We start from the raw sequence: 18,611 nt of genomic DNA, 5'->3' as shown, positions 1-18,611 counted from the left end.
CGTGCTGCCACAGGCCACGCCCTTGAACAATGGACTCACTAACGGCTCACGATCTCTAATGAGCTCACCCAACCACGGTGCCACTGCTTTGGGCCAGCGGCCATCTTGTCACGTTGACTCCTGGGACACTTCGCTGCCTCGGTTCCCGTCGGATCTGCCGAGTGGCTCTGAACACCAGCACCACACCTTGCCTGCCCCGCCAGCCACACGTTGTAAACAAACTGCCTCCTGTGCCGCCAGAAATATTTACATCATCACCAACGGTATGGTTCACAAGCTTCGCCTCACGCCAGGTCCCCTGATCTCCAGTAAACCGAGTCGTCCCAAGCGCCTCTCCGACCTTAAAAATCAGATTTCTGAACTACTAAGCTTCGGTGTCATTGAACCCTCTGCCAGTAGCTGGTCTACACCCATACATATGACACCCAAGAAAGACGGGTCCTGGCGCATGTGCGGAGACTACCGTCGACTAAACCCATACCCAACATTACCGACTTTACCAGTTCCCTCGCAGGTGCAACCACGTTCTCAGTCATTGATAGCAAATAGACCTACCACCAGATCCCCATGGCACCTGAAGACATTGAGAAGACAGCAATCACCACCCCGATCGGGTTATTTCAGTTTCGATTCATGCCCTTCAGTCTGAAAAATGCAATCCAGACCTGGCAACACTTCATCAACGAAGTGCTATTCGACCTAAAATTCTGCTTTGCATATATTGATGACATTCTTGTATTCAGCTCCTCCATCGAGGACAACATTCAACATGTGCAAACTGTTATGAACACTTTGCAGGCATCAAGACCAACCAGGACAAATTGCAGTTACATCAAGCCACTGTCACTTTTCTTGGTTTTCGGGTCTCTGCAGCGGCATTTCACCGCCCCCTGAGAAAGTACAAACAATACTAAACCTAATCAGACCTTCGTCATTCAAAGAGCTCCACTGCTTTCTGGGGATGGTTAACTGTTATCGCCGACATCTACCTCAGGCTGCAGAGATTCAGGCTCCACTGACAGACGCCTTAGCAGGCACCAACACTTCTGGATCTCAGCCCATTCCATGGACCCCTGCTATGACTGGCTCTTTCACTACCGTCAAAAATCTTCTTGCATCACGCATCCTCATCCCAATGCACAGCTTTTCATCACCACAGACACGAGCGATACTGCCATCAGCGCTGTCCTTAACCAGAAAATAAATGGCCAAACTTCACCTCTGCAGTTCTTCTCGCACAAGCTCACCAATGCACAACGGAAATATTCCACATTTGACAGGGAGTTGCTCGTGGTATACGGAGCGATTAAACATTTTGAGACTGACATTGAGAGACGCCCTTTCTATGTTTTAATGGACCACAAACCCCTGGCTGCGGCCATTACCAACCTGCCAGCTGACCCGCCTCCTCACCGCTTCAGATACATTGACTTCATATCTCAGTTCACCACCAATGTCAGACACATAAAATGTGCTGACAATATTGTTGCTGATTTCCTTTCACGAGTCGATGCCGTCCATTCATGTTAGACCTCTCTGAATTGCCTAACCTCCAACCCACTGAAGAGGAAATACAAAACCTGATTTCAAACTCTACTTCTTCACTACACTTCATCCGCACCACCTTCCCTGGCATTTCTGGTGAGATCTGGTGCAACGACAGTATGGGCACATTACACCCCCTCATCGCAACCACGCTCCGTCGAGCTGTCTTCAACGCATTGCATAATTTAGCCCAGCCCACTGTTCGTGTATCTGCCCGCCTCGTAGCGGAGCACTTTGTGTGGAGAAATGCCAACAAGGACTGCCAGCAATGGGCACGCTCCTGCGTCATGTGCCAACACTGCAAAGTACACAGGCACACTTCACCGCCCCCCCCCCACCCCCCCCACCCCCCACGGCGCCTTTTTGATCCCTCCCGGGCGTTTCCAGCATATTCATATTGACATTGTTGGCCCTCTCTCCCCCTGTAACGGCTTTCGTTATGTTCTCTCATCTATCGACCGAACAACTCACTGGGTCAAGGCTGTCCCCCTCCCCAATATTATGGTAGAAACTGTTGTTCCAGCTTTCATTGAGTCATGGGTATCGCGTTTCGGATGTCCAGCTATCATCATGACTGACCAGGGCAGACAATTTGAGTCGGCCCTGTTCAAAGGGATTTGTAACATTTGCAGCATCCGGAACATCCATACCACAGCATATCACCCGCAAAGTAACAGGCTAGTCGAGCACTGGCACCGCACTTTCAAGGCGGCTCTTCGATGCCACGGCTCTCTATAGATGGAGGCCCTTCCCCTTGTGCTACTCAGCATTCATGAGATCTATTGTGCTACTCGGCATTCATGAGATCTATAAGGAAGACCTCAAAGGCACAATAGCCGAGTTCGTATACAGTCAGAACATTGTTCTCCCTGCCGAACTTGTGAGCTCTTCCGCTTCTCTCCCTCAATCTGACTTACCTTCCTTCGTGGACTGCGTCAGACAGCACTTCATCAACCTCCATATCCCTCTGCCCGCCAGCCATTCCCGCCCTAAGTTTCACGTCCCAAAATCTCTGGACAATTGCGAGATCCCCTCCAACCCCCATATACCAACCTGTACCGAGTACTCCAGCACTCAGCCAACACCTATGACATCCAGATGAAAGATTCAGCTGTTACAGCCTCTCTCAACAGACTTCAGCCTGGTCATGTCGAGCCTTCTTCTACCCCCCCTTCAGGCCACCACTCACTGTCGTGGTTCAAGACGTTCCGACCACTCCCTCCACGTCAGACTTACACACTCGATTGAGTGACTTCTAGCTCCAATCATCGAGCTCTCCTCCAACCACGCCCTCTACTCCAGTTTCACACACTCCGTTGAGTGCTCCCCACGTCAAGCTTACCTACAATCACGCACTCACCGGTAGCTCCTTCGCCGGTCCCTTCGACCTCCCACCATAGCCTGCCTCACCCTGTCGAGGTTTCTCACGCCCCCCCCCCCCCCAATCTTGAATGTGCCATCGTTCAAGGTGTTTGTGCCTGTCCCCCTGTACATAATCCACGACATCTCAATAATACTGCGCTACTATACACTGTTTGTCATGTGATTCCCTTCCTTAAGTGCTCATGACATAACCTGAGCCATTCCCTGCCACCTGGTGAAATGTGTTCCGCTCCCGCCCGATGTCGGCCTGGACATGCTTCGTGTGATCGCCACGCCCTCCAGAGACATTGTCATCGTCGCTCCGTTCCGCCTGCAAACCGCCGGTCTATATGTCGCCGCACAACCAGCACACTCAGTACGATGCCCGGCACGCTTCAACGACTTCCAGGTTCAGTGGCCAAACCTTCCTTCACGACATCTACCCACACAGCTCCCCAACGATGCTGTCGAGCTGACCGTGGTCCGGCTCCCGCAGACCATCCTTGCCGATGCTTTAGTCAGCCCCCCCCCCCCCCTCGGCCTCTCAAGAGTACTCCGTATTGGGGGGCAGGGGGGGGGGGGGGGGGGTTTGCACTATGTGGCGCTGATGAGGTCGACACCAGCAGCGATATGCGTTTGTCTTTGGACTCTGAGCATCGTCTTAGGACTCTGAGCATTGTCTTTGGGCTGTTCCATCACCTTCAGTTCTTTGTGAGCCTTGCATGTGCTTATTTGAACAAATGAACTACTGCAAAACAGGTGCTGTTTGGTGTAACTAACCCGAACTTCTCCCTTAAACTCAAACACCCAGGATGCCCTATTGTGGCTGGTTACTGTGCTCAGAGAGAATCTCCGTTCTCACAGACCAACAGCTTCAACCTACTACCCACAACCTACCCTCCTATATAAAAATACCAACAATTTTCTCCACCGACTCTCCACAGTTGCTGTTCCTTTACCATATGGTGCCCTGCTGATTACTATCGATGCCACCTCCCTTCACACTGCCATACCTAATGCCCATTGCCTTACCACTACTGATCACTATCTTTCCCCAATTCATGATGGATTCCAAACCAAACACCTCCTTCCTAGTTGCCATGACCAGCTATATCCTCACCCACAATCACTTCTCCACTGAAGGCATTAGCTACAAACAAATCGATGGTATGGCTATGGGTGGACGTAGAGCACCATCCTATGCCATCCTATTCATGGGTCACCTATTAGATGAATCATTCCTAAACACCCAGAGTCTCAAACTCTTCACCTGGTTCAGATTCATTGATGACATCTTCATGATCTGGATCGAGGGTGGGAACATCCTATCTACATTCCTCCAGAACTGCAACACCCTCTCCCCCATTCACTTCACAAGGTCTTACTCAATCAATCAAGCCACCTTCGTTGATGTTGATCTCCACTCAAAGATGGCTATACCAGTACCACTGTCCATATAAAACCTACCAACCACCAGCAATACCACCACTTTGTCGGCTGCCACCTATTCAATACTAAGAAGTCCCTTCCATACACCCATGGTTGTTGTATTGGTAGCGACGAGCATTCCCTCTCAAAATATACCAAGGATCTCACTGAGGTCTTTACAGATCATAATTACCCTCCCATCCTTGTACAAAGACAGATCTTCTGAGCCTTATCTTTTGAGTTGCCCAAAGTATCATTGTCTGGCCACAGATGAGCATACCCTTTGTGACTCAGTACCACCCAGGACTGGAGAAACTGAATTACATTCCCCACCAGGCTTTTGACTTCCTCCTGTCATGCCCTGAAATGAGAAGTATCCTACCCACTATCCTTCCAACTCCTCCCACAGTGATATTCTGCCGCCCACTGAACCAACGCAATATCATCACCCATCTCTACCCAGCCACTGCTCCCAAACCCTTGCCTCATGGCTCACATGCAAGACCTGTCCCAGAGGTGACCCAGAAGCTGCGCATGCCACCCAACATGATTTCCTTCATTTCAATTACTTCTCCACAGCCTGTTCCATTTAGATCCTTCCCACCAACACCAGCTCTTCTTAATTGCACAGGTGGGAAATCTCCCTGCAATATATCCTAGGCTCCTGTAACATTCCTGAGTTCAACCTTCAATAGTCATTGCCCTTACTCATCTAGCCCCTTCCTTGTTCCAATTCCATCACTACACAGCCCTCTATTCCATCAACGCACCCAGTCCTTTTACTTCTCTCCTTTATCACTAACCCCTCCCTCTCTCCCCAAACCCCCATCTAATTTCCTGATTGCACCTAGCTGCCCCACTCTCCACTTCGTCCCTACACGCTCAAAGCTGTACTTTACTGTCCCACACCCCTACCCTACTATTCCTTCTCCACCTCACCCAGCCTCCTCCTTACCCCCACCAAGTTGCCTGTCCCATAATGCGCTGCTGCTTGCAGTCTGGCTCCAGCTACCAGAGACTGTGGTCTAGTGTGTGTGAGTTACATTTGCATGAGTGTGAGTGTCTGTCTGTGTGTGTATGAGTGTGTGTGTGTATGTGTGTGTGTGTGGTTGGGTGGGTATGTGGTGTCTATTTTTGACAAAGGCCTTGTTGGCTGAAACCTATCTTTCCACAAGTCTTTTTGTTGTGCACTTCAGCGACTCAGCATTTCTGCTATATGATGATTAGAATCTATCCTTCTCATTATATTGAAGTAAAATAATGGAGGGTCTAATCCTTGGTCATGTGAATCCATGGAAGGAATGACCTGTATGGTATTATGAATGCGATTGAGAGTAAAAGGTAAGTGCGCTCATGGAAGGGATGTCCTATGCCAAGGTCTGGTATATCCATGAATTGCTTTTATATGGAATAATAAAAGATAGGCAAGGCATTCACAATGTGAAGATGGCAATGTACAAGGTGATAATTATTGAACTATATGAAAAGAAACTTAAATTAATTACAAACTATGGTGTGCACACACTTCATTGAACTAGTAAATGAGACTACTGATATTCGGATTTTGGTTATGTCATGTTTGATATGCTATGCCTGCCATCCTTGGCGACAATGTGGCACAGACAAATAGCGAAATTTTGCATGTCCCGCTGTTGTGTCAGAATGTTGATGCTATCGACAACCTCCAGAATGGTTATTTTCAGCTCAGCACTGGTTTTGGGGTTAATGCTGTACATCTTGTCTCAAATATAGTCCCACAAAAAGGAGTAGCATGTGTTCATATGCAGAGAATATGGCAGCCAGTCAAGGCCCATGCCAGTGGCATCTGGGTACTCCAGAGCCAGAATGTGGTCTACAAAGTGCTTCTCCAGGACATCAAATGTTCTCCTGCTTTGATGGAGTTGAGTTCTGTCTTGCATGAACCACATCTTGAAGAAATCAGGGTCACTTTGGATAATGGGAGTAAAATCATCTTCCAAAACCTTCACATACCATTTGCTAGTCACAATGCCATCAAGGAATATCACACCGATTATTCCATGACTGGACGTTGCACACCACACAGTCACCCACTGAGGGTGAAGAGACTACTCAACCACAAGATACAGATTCTCAGTCCCCAAATGTGCCACTTTTGCTTATTGGTGACCCAATGCAAGTGAAAGTGGGCTTCATTGCTAAACCAAACCATGCACATTATAATTCCCAGCCTGCCCCTTGACCAACCATGCAGTCTGAACATCCTAACGCAAACTGTTCAGAAGTTATGGTGATTTTATTTCATATAGTTCAATAATTGTCACCCTATATGTTCACAGTATTAGCCCACTGAAGAAGCTGTAAGTACAGATCTTACAAAGGTAGGAAGCTGCAATATGATTATGAGTCACTCTAACAAAGTATCCTCCAAAACACTCCAAAGCAAGTAGACTTACCTGGATAATGACTGATTCTTTGAAGTTTTGATCCAGTACATGTTGACATACAACAAATCTGAGATCTGAAATCTTGGAAAGTAGCACAGAACAAAATGACAGCAGGTAACTCCTTACTGTAAATAATGACTTAGACCTTTTCTATATCAATGTTATTTGAGAATCTTGTGCTTTTATAGACAACAATTTAAAAATTACCTTTGAGAAGAAGTAATGAAACAATGATCAAGCCTGATCAAATAGGACAAATGTCTCTCATGAGTTTTCTTTACTTAAAAAATGTAGCAACATATATACAAAGTAACTGAATGGTAGTAATGGTGTAAGAAAAGTTGCAATTTTAACAAGTAATCTAAAAACAGAAACGAGGATTTTGAAAAGACACAGTACTGTCCCCTTAGGGTAATAAATCCTGTCTAACACAAAATGAAATACTATGATGTCTACTATTATTAAACCAAAGTAATCACAAAGTGGAATAACTGATACAAAAAGTATGATCAGACATGTTTATAAGTGTGTGAATGGAAAAGGATCTCATTCTTAAGAGACTTAAACTTTGGTAATAATAACAGTTTAACAAGAAGTTAAAGATTATAAAAGAATTGTAATTACTTAAGTAAGTTATTTTACATGACATTGCTCATCCTGGGGTGGATATTCATACAGAATAACTTGACACTTCTTCCTCTCAAGCTGATAAAAAATGTCTGTCTAAAAACATTGCTTTTATAGTCTGTAAGTAGAAAACTTCCCACTGCATATGCTTTGATTTGACTTATGTGCAGAGGCGACGAAAGAATTGTGAGCACAGGGTATCAGCAAAGTGTGATTGGTGATTGAGTATCCCCACCTGCTGTGGTTGTGTCACTTATACTTTGTCATTGTGCCTTGCTGGTGTCTAGGAGAGAAGAGAACAAGAGTCACTGCCAACAGTGATAACATATGGAAAACAGTTGACAGAGGCTTAAGATAAATGTCATTCCATTCCGTTCTGAGCTTCTATTCTGTTCTGCTCTAAGACTCTCTTCAGAGATATTGTTCTGATTAACTCACCCAACATTCTAATTGTTTTATTTGAGTGACAAAACACAGAAGAGTTATTGGAAGACATTCACATCACTTAATAGCTTGAATACTTTGAAGCTCCCTTTCAGCCCTCAGCACTCTGCAGATAGAGAAGTCATACAACAAGAGTTGATGGCACTGCGTAGCAGTTTTCTACGGCTTTCATTTTCTAACCTGTCTGTTTTTCGCCATGCCCCTCCCACCTCTGTTACATATAATGCACTTAACTTTTCGCTGTTATTAATTTGTGCATGATATTTTAGTAGTAATCTCTGTCTTGCACATTACTCTCAGGTTTCAAAATCTCACCCAGTGGAGTCCCCTACAATCAGCTTTCCTTTTCATCCTGTCCAATAAGTCTCCCATGGTCAGGAGTTCTGGGGTACTTTTCTGAACTCTACTCCTTTTGCTAAACCTCTCCAGTTCCTTTCCCTTCACCCCCCCCCCCCCCCCCACACCCACATACACACACACACCCAAACATCACCACCATCAACCATTTTTCCAGAAGAAGGAGTCACTGGCTCTGTATGTATCCAATTATTTTATAATTTATCCTATTCATAATGTTATTAAATTAGTTAAGACACTGACATAATATTTTGGAGAACAGAGGCTATTGCTGTGTCTAGTCAACCTACTCTCTCTAATTATTTATATAATTTCCAGATAAATAAAGTTTATTTATTTTAGATATGAATACTTATCAAGTAAAACATAAGAAAGCTGAAAATGTCATATCTACGTTACACAACAGTAAGAAACAGAGAATAAACATGTTAAATACATACCACGCACATGGAGCACTATAGATTTGTTCTGTGCATTTTTATCATTTCTGACCTCACATGTATAGGCTCCTGCATCATCAATTGTGATATTTGAGATAATTATTACCTCTTCGTAAACATTTTCTGATACACCCCCATAATTTCGTGTTCTTTCTAATGACTTTGTTTTTACATGGCCAGTCTGCAACCAAAAAACAGTCTAATTAAACAAATATTTAACTGATGCAACTGCTACTTGCAAACATTTACTTCATCAAGAAAGAATTATGGAAATAAAAGAAAACTTAAAAAATAGCCAACAAAGGTGTAATTCATCATAATCTTGCACAGCTGGGCTCCAACAAACTGCCTCAACAATTAATAAACTTAACAGTTGCCCCAATCATATGCCCCATCAGTATCAAAGAGCCAGATGTTAGAAAACTGCAGAACATATATAAGTTACCAATGACTGACCTACACAAATGAGGACTCATTCTTCCAGTCAGTCATCATGTTCTGTAGCTACCAATAAGAAGATCCTTCCGGGATGTGGTAAATCTGAATGAATACATTAACAAAAGACAAGGAAATCATGTAAACTTAATATGCATAGCATAATAACAATGAATTGTCATTATATTAAAGCTATTAATGCTGACAAAAGCTAAATTTAATCACACATTGACCCACATTTGAAATACATCTTCATGACTGGAATGTTCTTACAGTGGACTGAGGAAAACCAGATGAGGTGGAGATGACATTTTACCTACATAGTGTGACAAGCTATGCAGCTTACTCTCAATTTGGAAGACAAAACTGGACCTTACTGACATCTTTTCTTCAAAAAGCTACTAATGTACACCTATTACATAGTTTATTATCTGGAAACAATCTTCTCTGGAGGACTCTCTCAACTAGAACCATCAGCTTACATATTGTCAAGTGTGCACCATCCCAACAACAATATCCAGTCCGTCAATTGGTTTTGTTTCCCAAGGAATACCATTTTCATTTTGTGATATACATATTAAATGTTGAGTGTTTGATTATAAAATGCAGTTCTAAACTCACAGTGGATAAAAGGTAGACGTAATGGTATGTGTGCTACTGGATGCACTCAGAATTTTTGAATGGTTATGAAATTCAGGTAAGCCTTTTAGGAACTTCTTCATTACCAAGACAGCAAAAGCCTAGCTATAACAAGTCCTCAGTTCACCACTGCCAACATAATTCAGTAAGTCATGTCGTAGGTCTTCCAGAGCAAGTAAACTTCTCACAGTAAAGCTGACACTCTAGCCTGCCTTGCTCAATGCATTTTGAATGTCAAATTGTCAATATGATTTAGGTAAATGAAGAATAGTTCCAATTTTTAAGGAAATAAATTGGTATTCTGAATAAAATTAGCTCTTAATTTTTGATAACTGACATTTCTTTTATAGTTGATCCCTTTGAAACATAATAATTTTTGTAGATAAATGGCTAAAAACATTAAAACTATGTTAACAAGTATGAATGTATCATGTAATGAAATTAACAGTTAAAAATGTGACATCTTTCAGCATGTTAGTAATTAAAAGGCACATAGACATCACCCAAAAGCTGTTGGTTAATTAAATTAAATTGTGCTGCACAGAGGTGCCTATGGTTTCAAGGCAAGAAAAGGCTGAGAATCTATTATAAATGTGGTCACGCACAAGGGTCTTTCAAATTTCTTGTCACTTCCATTTAAAAGAACATGTTTTTTGTTTCAGTTCCATATTAGATGCATGCTACAAAAAGCATCAGAATGCTCCTCAACTAACAAACAAAACTTTGAAATAATTCACTCTATCAAGCAGACACCATAAGCAAGCAAGGAAGTAACTAAAAGTAACAACATGCACACTGAGGTGATGATAACATGATGACAGACCTCCTTTTTTACTGGCATAGTGCAGCAACTTGACATGACATGGACTCAACAACTTGTTGTAAGTCCTCTGCAACCTCTAGCCAACCATAATTGTGGAAGTGTTGTAGGTGCAGGATTTTGTGCACAAACTGATCTCCCAATTATGTCCCCTAAATGTTTGATGGGATTCATGTTGGGCAATCTGGATGTTCAAATTATTTGCTTGAATTGTCCAGAATATTCCTCAAATCAACCATGAGCAATTGTGACCTGGTGACATGACATATTGTCATCCGTAAAAACTCAATTGTGTTTTGGAACATGAAGTCCATGAATGGTTGCAAATGGTCTCCAAGAAGCCAACATAATCATTTCCATTCAATGATTGGTCCAGTGGGACCAGAGAACCCAGTCCATTCAATGTAAACATCACCCACACCATTATGGACCTACCACTAGCTTGCACAGCGCCTTGATAACTTGGGTCCATGGCTTCATGGGGTCTGCGCTACACTCTAACCTCACCATCATCTAATAACAACTGAATTCGGAACTTATCCAACCAGGTCACAATTTGCCAGTCATCTAGGGTCCAACGAATATGGTCACAAGCCCAGGAGAGGCACTGCAGGCGATGTCATGCTGTTAGCAAAGGTACTCACATCAGTCATCTGCTGCCATAGCTCATTAATGCCAAATTTCGCCACACTGCCCTAATGGATACATTTGTCATACATCCTACATAGATTTCTGCCATTATTACAAGCAGTTTTCCTTGTTCTGTTAGCACTGACAACTCTACCAAATGGCGCTGCTCTCGATCATTATGTGAAGGCTGTCAGCCACTGCAGTGTCCATGGTGAGAGGTAATGCCTGAGATTTTGTATTCTTGGCACACTCTGGAGTATGAATCTTGGAATAGTGAATTCTCTGACAATTTCTGAAATGGATTGTCTCATGTGTCTATGTCCAACTACCATTCTGCATTCAAATTCTGTTAATTCTTCTCGTATGACAATTAGCATGTCAGAAACCTTTTCACATGAATCACCCGAGTACAAATGACTGCTCCACCAGTGCACTGCCCTTTTATACCTTGTGTACATAATACTACCACCATTGCACTTAATTTTTTCAGTAACTCTCACTTGATGCTACCATATTATAACACACTTAATCAAAGGCATTTGCAAACATAACATGACTTTAATGCAGTAATAATTCCAACATTAAGATAAAAAAATATCTTTAACCTCAACCTTACCATCACCACCCCTCCCACCTTATTCCTTATTCCACATACTAATCTCACCTAAACCATTTACATCTGGTGCAGGAATGTGAAAAAGTTAGTCTTAGGGTGAATGTTAAGAGAAAATAATGGCAACCACACCTATCATTTCATGGCATATAGCAGAATAAACAATAGAGGTAGTGTCTGCGTTCAATTATCTCAGTTCCCAGTGCTGATGGTGACTGAAGAAATCATGAGATGCTTGCTGCTTGGTAGAAGGCAACCTTGACAAGGTTTCAAAGAGTAGAGATATAACTTTAGCAACAAAGAATCATCTTTTAAGCGCTATGGTTTTTCCAGTTGGGATGTATGGATGTGAGACCCAGACCATTAGAAAGGCAGAGCGGCAAAGAATATACTCCATGGAATTGTGGTGTCGGAGGAAACTTCTTGGAGTCCCATGGACTGCAAAGAGAATGAATAGGTTAATATTAGAGCAAATAAAACCAGAGAGCTCCCTGGAAGGTCTGATACTAAAAAAAAGCTGACCTACTTTGGACACATCATTAGAAGACACATTTCACTGGAAAAAACACTAATACTGAGGAAGATGGAAGGCACTGGAAGAAGAGGACCTAAGAGGATGAGATGTATCAATGGCATTACAAAAGTAGAGATGTATCAATGGCATTACAGAAGTAAAGTGTTCCAATGTGGAAAGCTTACGGGACAAAGTGCAGGACACACAAAATTGCTATGCTTTGGTTCATGGGGTCACAGAGAGTCAGAACTGACTAAACAAATAGAGAGAGAGAGAGAGATAGATAGAGAGAGAGAGAGAGAGAGAGAGAGAGAAAGAGAAAGAGAGTCTCCTCTCCTCAAACATATCTACCCACTGACCTGCATCCCACTATTATCATCTTTTTACTTATTTTTCTCTTTGATCTCATTGTTTTTCCATGTCAACTTAAGTACATTTTTGCCTTTCATTTTTGACCTACTCTCTGAGCTTTCATTATTTTCCCCCATTTCATCAATTTGGTCTTCTTGTGAGTTGTCCCCACGTATTTTTATGAGTTATAACCGGTATTGTTACATATTTTTAAGTGTTTTTCATCTTCCACTATGGATCCTTTCTCTTTCCATCTGTGCAAATACAGCAAGTTTCCCTATTCCTAGCCAGAACCCAGTCCCACATACCGTTTCTGTGTTATTGTCTAGCTAATGGAATCCTTCCAAATGGTCTGACAACAAGTTACCCATCTTTGGCTGTATCCCTCCTTCCTCAATGACGTCCACCTGTTCAGACCCTCACCAAACTCAACCAGTAAAACCATGTAAATCAGGCTGAAATACCCTTGTAATACCTGCTCTCCAGCTGTAAAATTCTCCTGCTCTGCAATCCTAAATTCTTGCACCCCATCTCACACAGTGAAATGTTTTCCCTCCAGAAACTAGAGCATCATGCACAAAGCCACCTCAATTAATCTCCAACTTGTTCACATTCTACTCCTGCCTTGAACTACCACCATCCGCCACCTCTACAAGAGTATCTAAAACTCACCCACATCCTCTCAAAGACAACAAACCCTGGCTCACAGACATATTACATTAACCACAACCTCAAAAACTTCCTAACACCACTACACACAACCCAGAAACTAAACAGGCACCAAACACATTCCTGAAACTTTCTTTCACAAAGCAGCCCCACAGACGTATCAGTCCTTCCCAAAGACCTTACCTTTTGCCCTACTCCCATATTCAATCATGCTGGACTGGTTCGAGACCTTATCTCCTTCTTCCAGACCCTATAGTGGAAAAACTGTTTCACCACCAACCCTTTCGATCAGACTCAACCTAAGACCAATATTGAACCCAGACTAATTCATTTCACTCCTACATCCAACCCAGATACACCCCCACTGCCCCCCATCACCACTTGTTAAAATTCCAGAATTGCTTAACCTTAAGCCTTTCTTCACATCATTCCTCAAATCCCTCAACATGGCAACTAATCTGACATCCACAGAAAGCACTGCAATACACCACCTACAAAGTCGATCCAATCTTATAATCATACCTGCTGACAAAGCCACCAACACTATGGTTTTGAACCACAGAGATTACCTGGAGGAGGGACACTGCCAGTTAGCAGATCCATACACCAACAAACCCTCTCATAGCAACCTCATATCACAAATTGAACTGGATCTCCAGCTCCTCTCAAATTCTTAAGTCCATTCCAGAACCTCTACCCTGAGCCTATCTCTCTTCTCACCCCTACCACTCCCTGCACTCCTACTTTCACATTCTTCCTAAAGTCCATAACCCCAACCAGCCAGGACACCCCATTGTGGCCAGTTACTATGCTCCACTGATGGAATCTATGCTTTTGTGAACAAAGACCTTCAGCCTGTTACCTGCAACCTACCCTCCTATATTAAAGACACCAACCATTTCCTCTACAATTGCCAGCTGGGGTGGCCGAGCGGTTCTAGGTGCTACAGTCTGGAACCGCACGACCGCTACGGTCACAGATTCGAATCGTGCCTCGGTCATGGATGTGTGTGATGTCCTTAGGTTAGTTAGGTTTAAATAGTTCTAAGTTCTAGGGGACTGATGACCTTAGAAGTTAAGTCCCATAGTGCTTAGAGCCATTTGCGCCTCTACAATTCCTCTTCCTTTACCACACGGTACTCTGCTTGTCATTTTTGATGCAACCTCCCCTACACTAATATCCCCAATGACTTTGGCCTTGGCACTATTGAACTCTAATTTCCCCCAATGCCCAAGTGACTACAAACTTACAGCTTCCTTCCTGGTTACCATGGCCAACAATATACTCACCCACAATTAATTCTCCTTTGAAGGCATCACGTACAGACAAATCTGTGGTACAGCAATGGGCACCCACATGGCACCATTCTATTCACGGTCCATCTAGATGAAGCCTTTCTAACAACCCAGAATCCCCAACTCCTCACCAGGTTCATAATCATTGATGACATCTTTGTGATCTGGACCAAGGTTGAGGATACCATATCCACATTCCTCCAGAACTTCACCTTCTTCCCCATTCCCTTCATGTGGTTCTCTTCCTCGATGTTGACCTCCATCTCAAGTACAGATACATGAGTACCTCCATCCTGTCAGCTTCAACAGCTGCCACCCATTCCATACAGCCTAGCCACATGTGGTTATCAACACTACTGTGAAAAGCAGTTCCTCTCCAAATACACCAAGGGTCTTGCTGAAGCCTTCACAGCCAAAAATTACCCTTCCAACAACTCCCAAGCCTGCTGATCACTTACTATCTCTCACATACCCGCTGTCCAGCCAGAAAGAGACAATTGCCTCATGACTCAGTGCCATCCAGGACTGGAGCCACTGAATCACATTCTCTGCCCAGGTTTCAGATACCTCTCATCTTACCCTGAAGTCAGGAATATCTTATCCCTATCCTTCCCATTCCTCCTACCATAGTATAATGTGACCCATCCTTGTACATCCCTATTGCACCCCTGCTCTCAATCCCTTGCCTCATGGCTCATAACACTGCAACAGACCCTTTATGAGAGAACTGCAACATCCCCCCACCACCATCTACTCCAGTCCAGTCACAGGCATCTCCTATCCCATCAAAGGCTGGTTTACCTTTGAAAACAATCATAGGATCTACAAACTAACCTGCAACTACTGTGGTGTTTTCTCCATGGGCATGACAACTAACAAGTTGTCTGTCCACATGAATGGCCACAGCCAAACTGTGCCCAAGAGACAAGTGGACCACCCAGTTGCTGAACATGCTGCCCAATGCAATATACTTCTGTTCAATGACAGCTTCACAACTTGCACCATCTGGATCCTTCCTACCAACAACACCAGTGCATTTCTGAACTGTCCAGGTGGGAACTCTTGCTGCGTTATATCCTGTCTTCCCATAATCCTCCAGCTTCAACCTCCCGTAGCCCTGTCCTTCACCTACCTACCCCTTCTCTGCTCTCACTCCAGCAATACACAGCCTTCTATTCCTCTAATGCACCCACTAGTCTTTTCCGCTTCCTTACTTCTCTCCTATTCTGCTCTCACCTCCCTCCCCCGCTCCCCCCAAGCCCAAACTGCCTGACTGCATCGAGCAGCCCAGTTCTGTTCCCACAATGTCCTTGCATGCTGCCATAAGCAGCGCTACACCATACCCCACCCAAATCCAGCTATTTCATACTCTGCAAGCCACCCAATGGTGTGTGGATGAGGGCACTTTACATGCCACTGTCATTACCTCCCTTTCCTGTTCCAGTCGCATATGGTTCGCGGGAAGAACGACTGCCGGAAAGCCTCTGTGCACGCTCATATCTCTCTAATTTTACATTTGTGATCTCCTCGGGAGCTCGGGAGATATAAGTAGGGGGAAGCAATATATTCGATACCTCGTCCAGAAACGCACCCTCTCGAAACCTGGACAGCAAGCTAAGCTGTGATGCAGAGTGTCTCTTGCAGAGTCTGCCACTTGAGTTTGCTAAACATCTCAGTAACGCTATCACGCTTACCAAATAGCCCTGTGACGAAAAACATCGCTCTTCTTTGGATCTTGTCTATCTCCTCTGTCAACCCGACTTGGTACGGATCCCACACTGATGAGCAATACTCAAGTATAGGTTGAACAAGTGTTTTGTAAGCCACCTCCTTTGTTGATGGACTACATTTTCTAAGGACTCTCCCAATGAATCTCAACCTGGCACCCGCCTTACCAACAATTAATTTTATATGATCATTCCAGTTCAAATTGTTCGTACGCATACTCCCAGATATTTTACAGAAGTGACTGCTACCAGTGTTTGTTCTGCTATCATATAATGTCATTATCGTCCCAGAGTGTCTGGATTTGCTGTTTCGATCCACTTACTGGTTTAACGTAAGACCAGAACTTCCTAGGATTTTCTGTCAAGTAGATACATAGAATTTTACTTTCGAATTCACTGAATCCTTCACGCATAGCCCTCCTTACACTAACTTTGACATCATTTAGCTTCTGTTTGTCTGAGAGGTTTTGGCTGTGTTTAAATTTGCAATGAAGCGCTCTTTGCTTTTGCAGTAGTTTCTAACTTTGTTGTTGAACCACAGTGGGTTTTTCGTGTCCCTCACAGTTTTACTCGGCACGTACCTGTCTAAAACGAATTTTACGATTGCCTTGAACTTTCTCCATAAACACTTAACATTGTCAGTGCCAGAACAAAAATTTTCGTTTTGATCTGTTAGGTAGTCTGAAATCTGCCTCCTATTACTCTTGCTAAACAGATAAACCTTCCTCCCTTTTTTTATATTCCTATTTACTTCCATATTCAGGGATGCTGCAACAGCCTTAAGATCATTGATTCCCTGTTCTGTGCTTACAGAGTCGAAAAGTTTGGGTCTGTTTGTTATCAGTAGGTCCAAGATGTTATCTCCACGAGTCAGTTCTCCGTTTAATTGCTCGAGGTAATTTTCGGATAGTGCACTCAGTACAATGTCACTTGATGCTCTGTCCCTAACACCCGTCCTAAACATCTGAGTGTCCCAGTCTATATCTGGCAAATTGAAATCTCCACCTAAGACTATAACATGCTGAGGAAATTTATGTAAAATGTATTCCAGATTTTCTCTCAGTTGTTCTGCCACTAATGCTGCTGAGTCGGGAGGTCGATAAAAGAAGCCAATTATTAACCTAGCTCGGTTGTTGAGTATAACCTCCACCCATAATAATTCACAGGAACTATCCACTTCTATTTCACTACAGGATAAACTACTACTAACAGCAACAAACACGCCACCACCAGCTGCATGCAATCTATCCTTTCTAAACACCGTCTGTGCCTTTGTAAAAGTTTCGGCAGAATTTATCTCTGGCTTCAGCCAGCTTTCCTTACCTATAACAATTTCAGCTTCGGCACTTTTTATCAGCACTTGACGTTCCGGTAGTTTACCAACACAGCTTCGACAGTTTACAATTACAATACCAATTGCTGCTTGGTCCTCGCATGTCCTAACTTTGCCCCTCACCTTTTGAGGCTGTTGCCCTTTCTGTACTTGCCCGAGCCCACCTAACCTAAAAAGCCGCCCACTCCATGCCACACAACTCCTGCTGCCTGTGTAGCCACCTGCTGTGTGTAGTGGACTCCTGACCTATCCAACGGAGCCCGAAATCCCACCACCCTATGGCGCAAGTCGAGGAATCTGCAGCCCACATGGTAGCAGAACCGTCTCAGCCTCTGATTCATACCCTCCACTCGGCTCTGTACCAAAGGTCCGCAGTCAGTCCTGTCGACGATGCTGTAGATGGTGAGCTCTGCTTTCATCCCACTAGCGAGACTGCCAGTCTTCACCAAATCAGATAGCTGCCGGAAGTCAGAGAGGATATCCTCCGATCCATAGCAACACACATCATTGGTGCCAACATGAGCGGCCACCTGCAGATGGGTGCACCCTGTACCCTTCATGGCATCCGGAAGAACCCTTTCCACATCTGGAATGACTCCCCCCGGTATGCACACGGAGTGCACATTGGTTTTCTTCCTCTCCCTTGCAGCCATATCCCTAAGGGGCCCCATTACGCATCTGATGTTGGAGCTCCCAACTACCAGTAAGCCAACCCTCTGCAACCACCCGGATCTCGCAGACAGAGGGGCAACCTCTGGAACAGGACAAGCAGCCATGTCTGGCCGAAGATCAGTATCCGCTGGAGACAGAGCCTGAAACAGGTTCGTCAGACAAACTGGAGAGGCCTTTCGTTCAGCCTTCCGGAATGTCTTTTGCCCCTTGCCACACCTTGAGACGACCTCCCACTCTACCACGGGTGAGAGGTCAGCCTCAATGTGGGCAGTATCCCGGGCAGC

The 18,611-nt window shown here is 44.1% G+C and overlaps 1 protein-coding gene across 5 annotated transcripts in view; it reads right to left on the bottom strand.

Moving 5' to 3' along the window:
• Positions 1–18,611, bottom strand: part of LOC126412422 (mast/stem cell growth factor receptor kita-like) — a 308,669-nt gene that overhangs the window by 155,166 nt on the left and 134,892 nt on the right. For all 5 annotated transcript variants that reach the window (XM_050082017.1, XM_050082013.1, XM_050082014.1 and 2 more), the window contains exon 7: positions 8,630–8,810. In XM_050082017.1, the coding sequence (XP_049937974.1) occupies positions 8,630–8,810 (181 nt within the window). The remainder of the gene's footprint in view (positions 1–8,629; positions 8,811–18,611) is intronic.

The sequence above is a fragment of the Schistocerca serialis genome, chromosome 7, assembly GCF_023864345.2.
Source record: "Schistocerca serialis cubense isolate TAMUIC-IGC-003099 chromosome 7, iqSchSeri2.2, whole genome shotgun sequence".
NCBI classification, from domain to species: Eukaryota; Metazoa; Arthropoda; class Insecta; order Orthoptera; family Acrididae; genus Schistocerca; species Schistocerca serialis.
Note: the sequence above shows the minus strand (reverse complement) of the source record. Positions and strands in the feature narration are given on the sequence as shown.